This window comes from Camelus bactrianus, chromosome 27 (assembly GCF_048773025.1).
Source record: "Camelus bactrianus isolate YW-2024 breed Bactrian camel chromosome 27, ASM4877302v1, whole genome shotgun sequence".
Taxonomy (NCBI): domain Eukaryota; kingdom Metazoa; phylum Chordata; class Mammalia; order Artiodactyla; family Camelidae; genus Camelus; species Camelus bactrianus.
Window position 1 is genome coordinate 29,712,480 of NC_133565.1, and position 15,481 is coordinate 29,727,960.

The 15,481-nt window shown below is 41.6% G+C and overlaps 1 protein-coding gene and 1 long non-coding RNA gene across 5 annotated transcripts in view; one reads left to right on the forward strand and one right to left on the reverse strand.

The window, feature by feature from the left end:
- Positions 1-539: 539 nt before the first annotated feature.
- Positions 540-9,809, reverse strand: LOC123616898 (uncharacterized). Its single transcript, XR_012502837.1, has 3 exons — positions 9,670-9,809; positions 9,053-9,170; positions 540-1,623 (listed from the first exon to the last, which is right to left on the reverse strand). It is a non-coding gene; the product is annotated as an uncharacterized LOC123616898 (long non-coding RNA).
- The window catches only part of MTHFS (methenyltetrahydrofolate synthetase), a 48,126-nt gene continuing 33,488 nt past the window's right edge, over positions 844-15,481 (forward strand). Inside the window, exon 1 of one of the 4 annotated variants that reach the window (XM_045516788.2) lies at positions 844-1,155. Coding sequence is in view for 1 of the 4 variants with exons in the window: in XM_074354370.1 (XP_074210471.1) it covers positions 9,677-9,793 (117 nt within the window). In the remaining 3 variants the exon portion in view is untranslated. Of the gene's footprint in view, positions 1,156-9,661; positions 9,794-9,922; positions 10,061-15,044; positions 15,194-15,481 lie in introns of those variants that run through there. The other 3 variants (XM_074354370.1, XM_010955170.3, XM_010955169.3) reach the window with 3 other exon arrangements.

Below are 15,481 nucleotides of genomic sequence, written 5' to 3' on the forward strand. Positions count from 1 at the left end.
TAAACAAATTGTAGTATATCCATATAATGGAAAATTACTCAGAAATAAAAAGGAATGAAGTACTGATACATCAAATGGAATGGATAAATCTCAAGAACATTACTTGAGCAGAAGAAGACAGTCACAAAAATATATATTGTACTGTATCATCTACGTGAAACTAGAAAGACAAATCTAAATAGAGTGATAGCAGATGAGCAGTGGTCCGGGGCTAGGGTCGGGGGACTGACCAGGAAAGGAACTTTTAGGGTGATAAAAATGTCCTATGTCTTGACTGTGGTGGTATAAATTTGTCAAAATTCGTAAGAAGGCTCACTTAAAACAGGTGTGTTTTACTGTATATCAATACAATCTCAGTGAAGTTGATTTAGAAAAAAAGCTCTTATCTGGGGGAAAAATGCTAAATACTCATTATAAACAATGCAAACAAAAAGGAAAAGTACAAAAGGAGAGAGACAAACATCACCCCAAGTACTGAGCTGAAGTGGAACGCTGTTAATGCCCGAATAAAATCATGAAGCACATGACTTTCCCCCTGGTCATTTAGAAGGACTATCGTTTATTAAGGCCCTGCTCATGCTCTACCAGGGACTCTCGGCGTGTCTGGCCCTCACTCCACTTGTCACACTTTGTTTCAGTTGTGTCCTTGGAGGTGGCCTGTTTCAGTGCCTTCTGTACCACAGACTTTTTCACACCTTGTCCCCTCTGCGCAGAGCACGGCTCTACCTCCATACCCGGTAATGTTTACTTGCCCTTCAGATTTCAGCTCAAAGATCGCTTGTTCAGGGATGCCTTCCCAGACTAGGTTAAACTCTCAGAACACCACGCTCTCAATTACGGTTTTATGTCTGTGTGGGTTTTAAATCAACGTGCCTGCTTCCCCAGCACAACAGGTTGCTCTGTGAGGGCAGGAACCGGCGCTCGTGCTCACCATTTTATCTCAGAGTCCAGGTCAGAGTTGAATCAAAGCTCAAAAAAATATTTGTTTCAGAAATCAATGGAGGGACAGGAACTGGCTTTGGAACAGCATGAGGCTGAACATCGTGCTCCCGGGAACAGCACGGAAGAGTAGTGGCTGCGTAGCGGGTGTCTTCCGAGCGCCAGGAGCTTTGGATATGTAATCATCTCCTTTCACCTCCACGGCAGGTCCCTGAGGTAGATATTACCCCCATTTTACTAACTGAAGAAGCAGGCTTGAAAGCGGGAAGGAGCACGCCCCAGGTCCTGAGTCAGGCGGGTGGTCGCACTGCCGGGGTCTCCTCTCTGTGGCAATTCCTCCCCATCTCGTGGTGCTGCCCAGACCCTTCGCTTCCTTCCCCATCCCTTTTCACAAGCTGGGCCGGTGTGTGAAGGGCAGCGGGGCGAGGCTGGGCCCCCTACTGGTGGCATGGGTCTTCACAGCCGGTGGGTGTCCTGGCCCTCCCGTCTCGTCACCTTCACCCTGCTGGGGGGGGCCCCCTCCCTGTCGTACCACCTCAGCTCCAACTGGCCGTCAGATTTGGGATCTGGAAAGTTTCTGCGGAGGGTGCAAAGTTGCTGACAGGGAAATGTTGCTTTGTATAATTCCATGGAACATGAAAACAAAACAAACTGTGTATAACTGGTAGCTCTGTGTGGCCATTTCTGTTGGAAGAAGCAATCAGGGACAGGGCATCAGAATGGGCATCATGGATAAATCATTTTCCCCCAGTGTTGGTGGGTTCTCTCTAATTCATCTGCCTAATGACCAAAGGCAGGATTTTCAAGACAGCTGACTGAGCCTAGGGCTACGATTCATTGCCTGTTTTAACGGGGTAAATCTAACTGGTTCACATGAGAGCCAAACCCATTACCAGTGTTCTCTGAAACCGTTCTAATGTTGAAGGTTGATGACTAAGCTATTTGAGCAACAGAACAATGTATATATAGGAAGCATTTATTATAGACACTTGCAACACAATTATTTTGACACAATTTGATTCCTATTGACTTTGCTTCCTATTTCACTGAGAAATTCCACATTTCCTGCCCACCATATCTGGCTATCTACTCTTCATCGATACTGGTATATTTTTCTTCCCTCCTATTACTATTGTCAATCAACAGTTCCAAGGCCAACCCCTACAATCTATGTATTAGATCTTGTTTCGTGTTGCCTCCACAGGAACATTTCTTCAGCCTCATTCCTCTGCATCACAGAATTTTCCCTCCACTGGATCAGTCCTGGTAGTACATAGACTTGCCGTAATTTCTCCTAAGGGAGAACAAACCAAACCAAACACGATCTCTTAGCAGCTACCCAATTTCCCTGCTCTCCTTTATAGAAAAGCTCCCCAGAAGAGTCTATCCTAGATGTCTCCAATTCATTCTCCTTTCAGTGTCTTGGACCCTTATTACCAATCAGACTTTCATCCCCACTAAGCTCAGGGATGAATTCCCAGTCCTCAAATTTCTTGACATGATGACATCTGACACAGGGGATGACTCTCTCTACATATTTTTATTTGACTTCCAGGACACCAGTCTCTCTTGGTTCTCCTCCTATCTCACTGGCCACTCTTTCTCGGTCTCCTTCGAATAGTGCCTCATCCCCGCAAGCTAACTGCCTAACTCTGAATATTGGCCCTGGTTAGTCCTTGGCTTTCTTCTCTAATTTACACTCACATGTCAAGATATCTCATCAGTATCATGACTTTAAAACCCCCAAACTCATACATCCAGCCCAGACCTCCAGTCCCCTGAATTCCAGACTCGTATATTCAACTGTTGATTTGATGTCTTTCTACCTGGATGTTGAACAACAAGCCTATTGAGCTCACGGTATCAAATCTGAGTATCTGACTGCTGTCACCCCTCGAACAGTAACTCCTGCATCCTTCACCATCTTGGTTAATGGCACCTCCATCTTTCTCCCTACTCAGGTAAATCCTTTAGCCTCTGACTCTTTCTCTCATACCCCAAATGCAGTCCATCAGGAAATACTATTTGTTTCTATCATCAAAATACATCCAGTACTCAACTACTCATCACCATCTCCAGAACGAATACCCACCCTCCAGTACTAACGCCACCTAATATCTCTGGCCCCGCTTTTGCAGTAACATCCTAACTGGCCTTCTTGCTTCTGCCCTTGCCCCTCTACAGTTATTCCCAACATGCAGCCAGAAGGATCCTTTAAAATGTAAGATGACTTGTGTTACCTCTTCACTCAAAAGTCTCCAGTGGTTCCCAACTTATCCTGAGTCAAAGCCAAAGTCCTCAAAGTCCTTACAATGGCCTACACGCCCCCTTCCTGGTCTACCTCCCCTGTGAAAAGCTTGACCTCACCTCTCCCTTGCTCAACAAGCCTCCCCACTGTGCCAAGCACCCTCTGCCCAGCAGTTGAGGCTTCATAGTTCCTCCAAGTCTCCTTTCAGGATCTTGGCTTCTGCCTTTGATACTACATGGCCCCTGTGGATAAAAGACTTGGGGAAACAAGCATGTCGATGACTCTACCATGAGGCCTCACTGCAGGCCCACAGAGCTCTCTGGGGATTCAGAACTCTACTGAACATCACACCCGGTGTCACATGTACATAGAGGCGCAGTGCTAGTGCTTTGAAAAGTATGATCCTTGACAGAGATGCAGTGAATGGCTGCTGAAACTGTTACTCTCAAAGATCTGGAGTAAATGAGGAAGACTCTCCCCAAGAGAGGCAAAGCTTTATCTAACTAGACAAGAGTTCTTTTATTGTTAAAGGCTTCTATCCATCAGAGAGAGAAATGAGAGGGTTTAATCAACCATCAAATAGCACACAACTGAGAAAATCCTTTAGGTATTTTGTTCTTCAACGTCCCTCTTCCTGGCTGTGCTGCCTTCACGGACTTTTCTCCCTCCTTCTCTTCCCTCAAATGCAGGGGAAACTAGCTGTGTTACCTCCACCATCCTTTTCCTCCCCCCTACTTGAGTCACTACCCTCCCTCTCTTCCCTTTGAGAAGCACATAAAGCCCTCTGATTATCTTATGTCCAGCAGATCAAGGACCATCTTTTCAACACTCTGGCTTATACTCTCTAACCAAAGCATTTCTTCTCTTTGAAAAAAAAAAAAAGGTCATATACTTGGAACTCTCCTAGTGAATAAAACTTTCTGCATATCCATACACTATGACAATTCTGAAGCCAGCGACGCTCAGGGGTCCCGGAACTACGTACTGCGGTGTGAGTGGTAAGTGATGGAACCAGGCAATCTGGATCCAGGCTGACAGGAGCCTTGGCCCCATAATGAGAAGCTGGTATCCAAAGTAATTTTTAAGAGATTGTGACACGGTCAGAATGTTTTCTTTGTAAGGAACTGGGTCTGTCAGTGATGTGCCCCAACTGTGGGGGAGTTTAATGACTGAGAGATCAGTGAGGAGCCGGCAGTAGCAGATGGCTGGTGAATGCTGACTTCCTCCTGGGTCAGCTGACATTCCACAGGATGGTCTCTCCCATTCCACGCTTTCAGAGTTTACTTATTTGTTAAACTTTTATTGTGAAGTAATTTTAATCTTGCAGAAAAGTTGCAAAAACAGTGCAGGGTTCCCATATACCCTCCATCTAGCTTCCAATAACATCTTATGTGGTAACAGTACCATTATCCAAAGAAAGAAATTAACGTTGACACTGTACCCTGCATCTACAGACCTTATCCAATTCTACCAGAGTTCCCACTAACACCTTTTCCTGGCTTAAACCCAGTTCTAGGACAGCTGGGCTGGATCCAGCTGTCATGCCTCCTTAGTCTCCTTCCCTCAGTAAGTTTCTCAACTTTTCATCTTTTCTGACCTCGAGACTTGGAAGAGTACTGGTCAGGTACTCTATAGAATGTCTCCCAATTTGAATTTGGCTTTTTTATTTTTTTGCCATGATTAGAGTGAGTTATACTTTTCTGGTAGAAGAGATACCCCAGAAACAAAGTTGTGTCTCTTTCAGGGGGTCACATTACGGGGTTTGGGTGTCTGACTACCAGTGATGTTAACACTGATTACTTGGTTAAGGTGGTGCTGGCTAGGTTTCATCACTGTTAAGTATCTTGTGGGGAAATACTCTAAGACCACGAAAATGTCCTTTTCTGCTTATCATTCTTTCACCCGTTGATTTTAGTAACCGTCGTTAGTGTGTGCCTACAATAATCAGGAGCGCAACGTTTGCCAAATGATGATTTTCTATTTCCAATATTTCTTCCACATTTATTAACTGGAATTATATGCTAAGGAGGTATGTCCCTTCTTACATATAAGTATGGACTAACAGATACTTATTTTATTCCATTGGTTGTAATATAAGAGTATTATTATTTTTGTTGTTCAGATTGTCCCAGCTTTGGTCACTGAAAACTCCAGTTTGGTTCCTGGCTCCTTCTGACATGTTTCCTTCCTTTCTGATCACTTCCTTACCTTGTGGCTCCACAGGATGCTACAGGCCTGCCTTGTTCTTGTCACAACTCTGGAATCAAGCAGCCCTGGTTGTTTATTGGAGAATAATATTCAGAAATCAAGATCTGGATGCTAGCTTCCATTGCTAGTGGAGTGTCACAGCCTCTAGGTTCTCTCATGAGCAGAGCTAGGAAACGTATGTTTATGTATTTAACGTGTCTCTATTTCTGTATCTATCCATTTGTTTACATACTTAAAACCATGAGTTCATACTGATACTTTTTTTTGGACCCATCCTTTAATTTTTTTTGAATTGAAGTATAGTTGATTTACAACATTGTGTAAGTTTCTGGTGTACAGCATAGTGATTCACACATATATATACATTAAAAAAATTTTTTTCCCTTATAGGTTATTACAAACTATTGAATATAGTCCCCTGTGCTATACTGCAGGACTTTGTTGTTTATCTATTTTATATATAGTAGTTTGTATCTGCTAATCCCAAACTCCTAGTTTATCCCTCCCCCACCGCATTGACATATCTAATTACAATCCAGCACCACAGGGTTCATCCCCAATTCTCTCTTCCCTTATTTGTAACTTGTTTTTCTAACAGGGAGAAACCTGACTTTCATTATCTACAGTATCTTTAGTTATCTGCTCAATTGTAGAATATGGATAAAGTCATTTCACAATTGTTAACACACACCCCTGCAAAAAAACAAATGTACTAACTAGGCTGCAATATTTGTATAAAGTTATTTTTGTCTTTAGCCTTACAGCACAGTCAAAATACTGCTTTCCAAAGTTACTTAACTTAGTTCTTTTGTTCTCCACCCACTCCGCTGTGGTTATGTTAATCATTGACAATACAGTTCGGTTTGTTTGTCCCTCCTTGTGTTTTATTTTGGCTTCTTTCCACACCCTGGTTGCATGTATATGTATGTAAAACATTGCCATGGTTCCAAGAGTCAGAGCAATAACTAAGCAAGTATCACTTGTTTTCATCAGCAAAGGGCCCTTTCTCCTCATCACTGCTACTCCATTCCTACTCTCCCATTCTTTCCACCCATTCCCTGTAAGTTCCCAAACTTAGTTTCTGGTTTATATTTATTGCATTTTTCCCCCCAGAAATACATGGATATTTTCTTTTATCCTGTTCTTCTTTTATCTTATGGAAATATAATTCACCCTTTTAGCAGGTACAATTCAGGGGTTTTAGTATATTCAGTCACCTCAATCTAATTTTAGAACATTTTCACAATCCTCAAAAGAAACCCTGTACTCCACTCCCTCTTGCCCCCAGTGCCAAGCCACCAGTAATCTCCCTTCTGTCTCAGCGGATTTGCCTGCTCTGGATATTTCATATAAATGAGGTCATACAATATTTGGCCTTTTGTGTCTGTCTTCTCTTACTTAGCATACAATTTTCAAGGTCCATCCGTGTTGTAGCATTTTATATTCCCATGAGTATGAGGGTTCCAATTTCTCCACACTGTCATCAACATTTATCTTTTTTTTTATTATAGCCACCCCAGTGTGAAGTGGAATCTCTGTGGTTTTGATTTGGATTTTTCTAATGACTAATGATATTGAGATCCTGCCATGCACTTATTAGTCATTTGCATATCTTACATGGAGAAATGTCTAGTCAAGTTCTTTGCCCATTTTTAAATTAGATTATCTTTTTTTTTGTAATTGATGAGTTGTAAGAGTTACATTTTGGATTCAAGTCCCTTATCAGATATATAATATGTGAGTATTCTGTCTCATTCTGTAGGTTGTCTTTTCATTTTCTTGATGGTGTCCTTTGATACACAAATGTTTTTAATTCTGATAAAGTCCAATTTACTTACCTTTTCTTTTGTTGCTGTGTTTTGGTGTTCTAAGAAACCACTCACTGCCTAATCCAAGGTGATGAAGATTTATGCCTATGTTTTCTTCCAAGAGTTTTGTTTTAGCTCTTACATTTAGGCCTTTGATATATTTTGAGTTAAATTTTGCATGCATTCAGCTGTCCCAGTACCATTTGTTAAAAAAGACTATTTTTTCCCTATAGCATTATCTTCGTACTCCTATCAAAAAGAAAAATCATTTGACTATAAATGTAAAGGTTTACTTCTGGACTCTCAATTCTATGCCATTTTCTTAGCTACCTATCCTTAAGCAAGGACCACACTGTCTTGATTACTGTAGCTTTGTAGTAACTTTTGAAGTTGGAAAGTGTGAGTTTTCCAACTTTGTTCTTCCTTTTCAAGATTTTGGTTATTTTGGGTTCCCTGCATTTCCATATGAATTTTAGGACCAGCTTATTGATTTGTGCAAGAAAGCCAAATTTAATAGGAACTGCATTGATTCTATAGATTAATTTGGGGAGTAATGCTTTTGAAAAAATATGAAGTCTTCCAGTCCATAAACACAGGCTGTCCTTTCATTTATAGGTCTTCTTTCTTTCAACAATGCCATGAAGCTTTCAGTAGTTTAACACTTCCTTTGTTAAATTTATTCCTTATTTCTTTTTTTTTAAATTTTTAAAATTAACTTTTTTTATTGAGTTCTAGTCATTTTACAATGTTGTGTCAAATTCCAGTGTAGAGCACAATTTTTCAGTTATACAAAGTATTTCATTTTTTTGATGCTATTGTAAATGGAAATGGCTTTTTAAATTTCAGAGTATTCATTGCTAGTATATAGAAATCTGTATTAATCAGGGTTTTCTAGAGAAACTGAACCAATAGAAGATATATACACACACACCCCCAATCTTATATGTACATCTTATTATATATACCTAATAATGTACACAGTTACATATCTCCTATTCATATTATCTCGATATGCACATATATATGTGTATCACAATAGAACCAACAGACAATATCCATCTATAAGGAGATTATAAAGAATTGGCTCATGTGATTATGGAGATGAGGAGGTCCATTCTATGCCTATTTCCATCTTTTCTATTCTCTTCCACTGGCCTATTGTATAGTCAAGTGGCAGTACCTCACTGTTTTAATTACAGAGGCTTTATAATATGTTTCAAGGTCTGGAAAGGCTAGTTTCCCCTGCGGTCTTCCATTTTCAGTGTTTTCCTAGCTATTCTTCAATGCTTCTTTTTCCATACAAATTTTAGTAAAGTTGACTAAACTTTCACATAAATTTGCTATTTCCTCTAAACTTCCAACAACTTCAAAGTTCACTTTCTTTATCCATCGAATAATTAACTTTCTCATCTTTTCATCAGATTTCTGAGTGTGAACGTCTGAGGGGTCAATCTGATGAACAAGAGCCTTTCTCTGCACCTAGTTATTCTCTTGAATTACTATCTTCTCACCTCCCAAACCAGGTCACGTGCCCTGCAAGAGAAAAAAGTCCTGGTGCCTCCATTTCCTCATCATCTGCTTCTGAATGGCACTTTTATTTTATTTTTAACATTTTTTATTGACTTATAATCATTTTACAATGTTGTGTAAAATTCCAGTGTAGAGCACAATTTTTCAGTTATACATGAACACAGGTATATTCATTTTCACATTTTTTTCTCTGTGAGCTACCGTAAGATCTTGTGTATATTTCCCTGTGAATAGCACTTTTAGAGTAGGAGCAAGTTTCAGTTATTCTACAGTGAAAATATTGTTGGGCCTTGAGCCTCTAATGAACAGGGCAACTTACTTTCAGTCCTGAGTTCTCCAGAGGTGAACAGAAGAGACACGGATAGTAAAGGGAAGGTCACTTGCTTCATCAATAATCTGTCCCGCCCATCAGCAGTAAACCAACTCCCTCCCAGTTACTGGAAAAGAAAGAGGAAGGCGTTATCACCCAACAAAAATTTTTTAAAAAGAAAGAAAAAAAAAAAGTCACTTTCCCTTTAACTAGCAGGACTGCGTTATCGTGTGTACTCCTCTGTTCAGCCTGCCTTCGCCTTTTCAGGCCCCAGGCAGCTCCAGCACTACCCGACACAAGGCAAGCAGGGAATCAAGGGTACTCCGGTGGATTAGAGCACCCCTTCCAGCAATGCTACAGGCCCAGGGAGGCCAGGCGCACAGTCATCACGGCCGCTGAGCCAGCGAGCAGCAGGGAAGCTGGTGCCCACTCCGCCGTTCCCGACTCGCTTGGGGAGGGGCGTGAGCTGACCGCGAAGGCAGCAAGAAAGTCGGGTCCAAGGGCGGGAGGCGGAGTGCGCCCCGCGACCCGGAAGCGAGGGCCGCGCGCGGCCGAGCCCGGACCCTCCCCTGGACCCTCCCCCGGGCCGGAGGACAGAGAGCCGTGAGGACTGGACGGGTTCGCACCCGCGAGATGACGGCGGCGGCGGTGAGCGGCGCCAAGCGGAGCCTGCGGAGCGAGCTGAAGCAGCGTCTGCTGACGATGAGTGCCGAGGAGCGGCTGCGCCAGTCCCGGCTCGTGACCCAGAAGGTGGGAGACTGCAACTACAGCCACCGCGGCGTCATGGGCTGGCGACGCTGGGCCTGCGGATCTGCGCCGGCGCAGGCCTCGAACGCGCACGCGCACGCCCGGCGCGCGCACGTCCCCTGAGCGTGCGCAGTGGCGCCTGAGCGCGCGCATGTCTCTTTGTGGGTCGCGGGTTTTCTTGGGCGAGATGTTGGAAGAGGGGGTGAACGCGGCGTGGAGAGTTAAGGGGCTTGTGAGGGAAAGGATGGAAGTGGGTGACAGACTGCTGAGGTAAGAGCAGCTTGAGAACAGAAAGACGTGGAGGGGGAGACGGGTAGACACCTGAGCGCCAGGGTGCCTTCAGCGAGTCTCAATGAATTACGAAGAGTCCAGTCAAATCAGTAGCATCATCAGAGAAAGATCCTATTACCTCAGACGAGGGAGCACAAAAAAGAGTGCAGAGACGCTGCCGCCCTTCACTGAACCAGTGGAGAGCCGGGCCTGTGTCTTACCTGCCTCAGGGCCTAGCCTTCTGTCACGCACTAGGTGAACCTTAAATGCTGTTTTGAGTTAATGAGAGAAAGAACGGATTCTCCTACTCACGCTGCGCGAGAAGGTCGGAAGCAGAGGAGAGAAGTTAGGGGAATGAGTCCGGTTCCCTGCCTGAAGGTTATAATGCCTCAGGTTTGTTACTTTTGCGGACTGACTTGCTGTATATGTTCAGTCTGTTCATGTAATGCCAGTTTTCCTGTCAATGAAACGGCAGTCAGGTCCTGTCCTGAAGGCATGTTCTAAAGATGTGTGGGAGACTGATTTTTGTTGGACAGTAGAGGGAAAAAATTGATGTCCTGTGAATACGTGAATATTAATAATTCTGTTGTAAGTCAAACTAATGTTCTGTCTTCCCCTAAATCCTGTCTCTGACATAGATACCAGTGCTGTACTGGACTTTTTTTTCCCTCGATGACCCTTGAAATTAGATATGCCGTAAGAATGTCTTAATTACCCTTCACTATCCTATCATCCATTAGTTTCTCAAATTCAAGATTCCTATGGGTTAAAGCAACAAAGCAAATTCAAGCATCCTCTCCCCTTTTCATATACCTGGATGTGCATGAGGGGATCTATGCAGATGTGAGTTTATTTTCTCAAAATGAGTGATTTTAGCTATTATGAGGAAGACACTGGTCACTTTAGTGGATGTAGAGAAATACAGAATCTTATCCTTACTCTCTAGGTGCTTAAAATTTAGCTAATTAATTCACATATATTGAGCACCTACTGTGGTCCATACTTTGCTATGCACTGGGTTGTAGGGATGAAAAGGATAGGATTGTTGCTCTAAAGGAACAGAGAGCCTGGAAGAGGAAACAGATACGTGAATAAAGAATCGTAGTGCTGTCAGGTAAACACCAAAGCTATAGACACTTGAATCAGAAGGCTTTCTATAGGGAGGTGTTAAAGATATATTTTGTAGTACAAGATGAATTTTGTCAGGTGAAGGGAAGATAGGGTGGGTGAAAATGTGCAGGAATATTTTGGCAAGAGAAGGAAAGACACAATTTAACATGGGTTTGGGAACTATGCAGGTCTGTATTTAATCTGGCTCCACTACATTTGAGCTGCGTACGGCCTTGGACAAGTCTCCTAATCTTTGTGAGCCTCTGGTTTCTTGTCTGTGTAAGGGATAACATCCTTGTGGGCCTACTGTGAGGGTTAAAGAGGTGTGTTAAAGGATGTGTTGAGTACTTTACATGTTTTTGATATATCCTTTAGGAAGAGAATATTAGCAGCATTTTTGGAAAATGGGTTGGGGGGGAGAACAAGAAAAAAATGTATGGAGATCATTTAGGGGCTGTTGTGATAATTCAGGTGAGGGGTAATAAAGAGGTAAACAAGGGCATGAGCTGTGAAGTTTGGGGGGGAAGGCAGGTAAATGGAGACTAGGTAGTGAAAATCAGCAGGATTTGCCAACTAATTGAATGGAGGTTAGAGAGTACTGGAAAAGAGGAGGCACCTATGATTCCAGAATTTAGAGCTGGGCATAAAGGGTGTTTAACAATAATAGGCACAAGGAATGTAGGCGTTGGAGCAAGTTTTGGAGAGGCATGGAGAAAATAAAGATGAGTTCAGTTTGGTTTATTTGTCTGTGATCGATTAGAATGTAAAAACTCCAGGTGGGAATAGTGGCTATGTAGAGGCAGAACCACTGATAGCAGCAGATTGACAACTGAGAGCCGGCATCAAAGGAGGAGAGAGAAAAAGGAGAGAGAAAAACTAAAAAAGCAGACCCGTGACTCAGTAATAAATACATTTTACCCCATAGAGACAAACGTACTCATATAAGAAATCTGTTTCACAACTAAATGCTTCCCCACCCTTACTGTATACAATGAACTTTAATATTTTCTATTTCATTTGAGAATGCCAGTTGTAACCCACTATTGATTTCATGACCAACCAATGGATCAAGGCCCAAAACATCAATGTACTGTGACTAGAACAGTGTTTTGCCGTAGCGCATGTTCAATAAAGGTATTCAATGATGCCTTTCTCCTGATAATTGTTTTAAAAAGTATATTTATTCTTATTGACACAATACACTTTTATTAATAATTTAGAAACTTATCAGAAAAGTAATGTGTGGTAAAGAAATTCAACTTTATGCTGTATCTTGACTCCTCACCTAAATAAGATGAGGAAATTAGTGCCCCGTGCTCATTTTGTCTTCGGTTCTTTCTCCCCATTTCTGACACCTGTAGCATTATATTTACACTGTCAAGTTTTTATAATATTTGTACTCTGTTCCATAACTATAATGAGTTCACTGAGCATTTTCTGTTCCTGATTTTCAAACTTAAAACTTAAGTAAATGGTATTTACAGTATTTTAGTACTATAGAACCAAGTTGTATCATTGAATATGTGAGAAAAGGGTATATAATTCTGTGTCACTAGATGGGTGTGGCCAGGTGGGGCATGTTTCAAGTGTCAGTACCAAATATTTTCTTTTTTATGCTTTGTAATTGCTCAAAATTATGCCATGTTTAGTTTTCATATCTGGAGTATAAATTTCTAATTTAGTTCTGTGTTTTGCAAGGAGTTTCTGATTGCCTTTATTTTTCCTTTTTGGCAAAACAAGAATATGCTTTTATCTTAAACAGTGGATTTTTGTCTGCTGAAATAAATCCACCTTCTTCTTGAAATCATTCCAGCCCACTGCTCCCTCTGGTCTGGTTGTCTTCTAGCCTGTGGTATAGCCGTTGTTCTGGGGTTCCTCCTACTCTGCTTCTGAGTTCGGGCTGTTTCTTGAATCCATTGTCTTTTTTCCTGGATTTCTTCCTTCTTTTCTTTCCTTTCCTTCTCTTTCTTTCTTTCCTTCTTCTCATCTTATTATTTGTGTACTCTCAAGTAACTGTTATTGGTAGAAAATATCTATGAGGGTGAACTTTTTAATGCTTTATGCATTAGAAAATGTCTTTACTCTCATAATTCACTGGTAGCTTGAATTTCAAATTTAAGATTATTTTTCCTTGTTCTGCTCAGAACCTATGACCTCCATTCAATCGGAAGACTGGTATCTTTATCCATTATGTCTTTGATTACTTCTTTTCCTTTCTGCAATTCCTGTTAAGTAGTAAAAATTCTAGATCGATCTCCTATGTCTCAACATTTTTTTCTCATTTTCCCCATGTCTTTGTTTTTTTCCCTTACTTAAGGCTTCCCCCTAAATTGTTTTAATTTTGATAATCTTTTTATCAAACATTAAAAAAAATTTTTTTGATGGAGGTAATTAGGTTTATTTATTTATTTTAATGGAGGTACTGGGGATTGAACCCAGGGCCTCATGGATACTGAGGATGCGCTCTACCACTGACCTATACCCTCTCCCCCAATTTTGATAGTCTTAGTTTTAATTTCCAAGTATTTTTTCTTACTTCTCTGGTTTCTTTCTTTCCCAAACACCTGTTATTTTATAGATACTACTGTCTTGAATTTGTCTGAGAAAACTAATGAGGATTTGAAAAAAATCCATGTTCTCTAAATTATAATCATCTGTTTCCTGCTGGATTACTCCCCCCCATCCCTCCCTTTAAAAAAAAAAACCCTTCTGTTTTGTATTTTGGCTTTCTGAAATGTTTGATGAACCTTTATTATCTGTACATGTCTATGAAAGAAAGTGTAATAGCTAAGGGGGATTTCCTTTCCTTTCGTAGTCACTTTGGGATTTCACAGGAAGAATGGATTCTGTTTGACCTACAGCCATGTTCTCCGAGTGTTGTATCTGCTGCTATTTTGTCTGTCAAAACTGTCCCATCCACTCTCTGTCTTCCGGAAATCAGTCAGATCTCTTTTCTCTTGGTATGAGTGCTATCATGGCTTTCTTTTTTTCCTGCTTCTTTACTGTCATATAAATGAGATTTGAGGAAGAAAGATAAATGTGTGTACCCTGTCTAACACTGAATTTTAACTGATGCTTGTTACTGCTTATTCAGCTCTTAATTTTCTGTTCTGCTTTAAAGAGATAGACACTTAGCTTTTCCTGAAAGTACTTGGGTGCTGAAGGCCTCAGATCCGCCCAGTCTCTGGGTTTCACAGTTTCATTTGCTCTGCCTGTTTCAGGCCTCATCACAGCTTTGTAACTTCTCAGAAAGATGGGGTTAACTTCCTTCTTAGCATTGGTTTGGTGTGCTCTGTCTACTTAATTTCTATGTGTCCCTTTTTATTGAGAATGACTTGACTTTCTGTGCCTGTGTCTCTCTAGCAGTCATATTTATAAGCTACTTTTGCAGTAACTTTTCCTTTTTAGCTTGGAGAATGGGGAAGATTAGAAAAGGAAGGGAAAAAACGGAGCTGAGAGCTACCTTCTGAGTCTGGGGAAGTTCTGAGAGTGTTAACATTGCTGTGGTGAGCAAAGCTCAACCCCTTCTCCCGCTTCATGAATGATTAAACTGAATATGAAGCTTCTTTCAGCAGGTCTACCTTCTTACAACATGGCCCTTGCTTTTAGAGCATCTTTGCCGCTCCAGGATACCCCCACCTCCCGTCTGTGTGAACATTTTAACATTCATTTGAGCAGAAGAGTTTTAGCAAATGGGACGGAGGTGGGTAGAACTAAGAGAATTGTATGGCATGTTCTCTGCCCCCAAGGAGTTTACAGACTGGCCAGGATGCTACATTTAGGGCACACAAAACAATAATCAACTCATGAGAACACATAACTAAGTGTTAAGTTATATATTAACTCTATAAACGTAGTAAGGGTTCTGCAGGAGTCATGAAAAGTTAGGCCTTGTGTGGATGGAATTTGAGTGGAGAGAAGGAGACAATCCAGAAAGTGAGGAAGTCGGAGCCAAGGTTCAGAGTTAAAATAAAGCAAAGACTCTGGGGAAGTGGATGAGAGGACGGAAGGCTGCTAGAATGGGTAGGTGGGGGTCAAGCTTGGAATACTCGAGACAGGCAGCAGGGCTGCACAGTGACTTCTTAAAGAATTTTCGCACCTACCAGAGTAGGTGTGCCAGAGAGTTATAAAGGGATCAGAGAAGTAAGTGTGGGGTCCAGAACTAGAAATCAGGCTTGAGGATGCAGTGTTTTTTGACCTACTCTACCACTCTACTTTTTTCTGTTTTTGTTTTTGGATAAAGAAGTTGGAGAAGGCTGAGGGAAAAGGGAGAAAATGTTAAAAACTGTTAAGGGAAGTCACTAATATTTA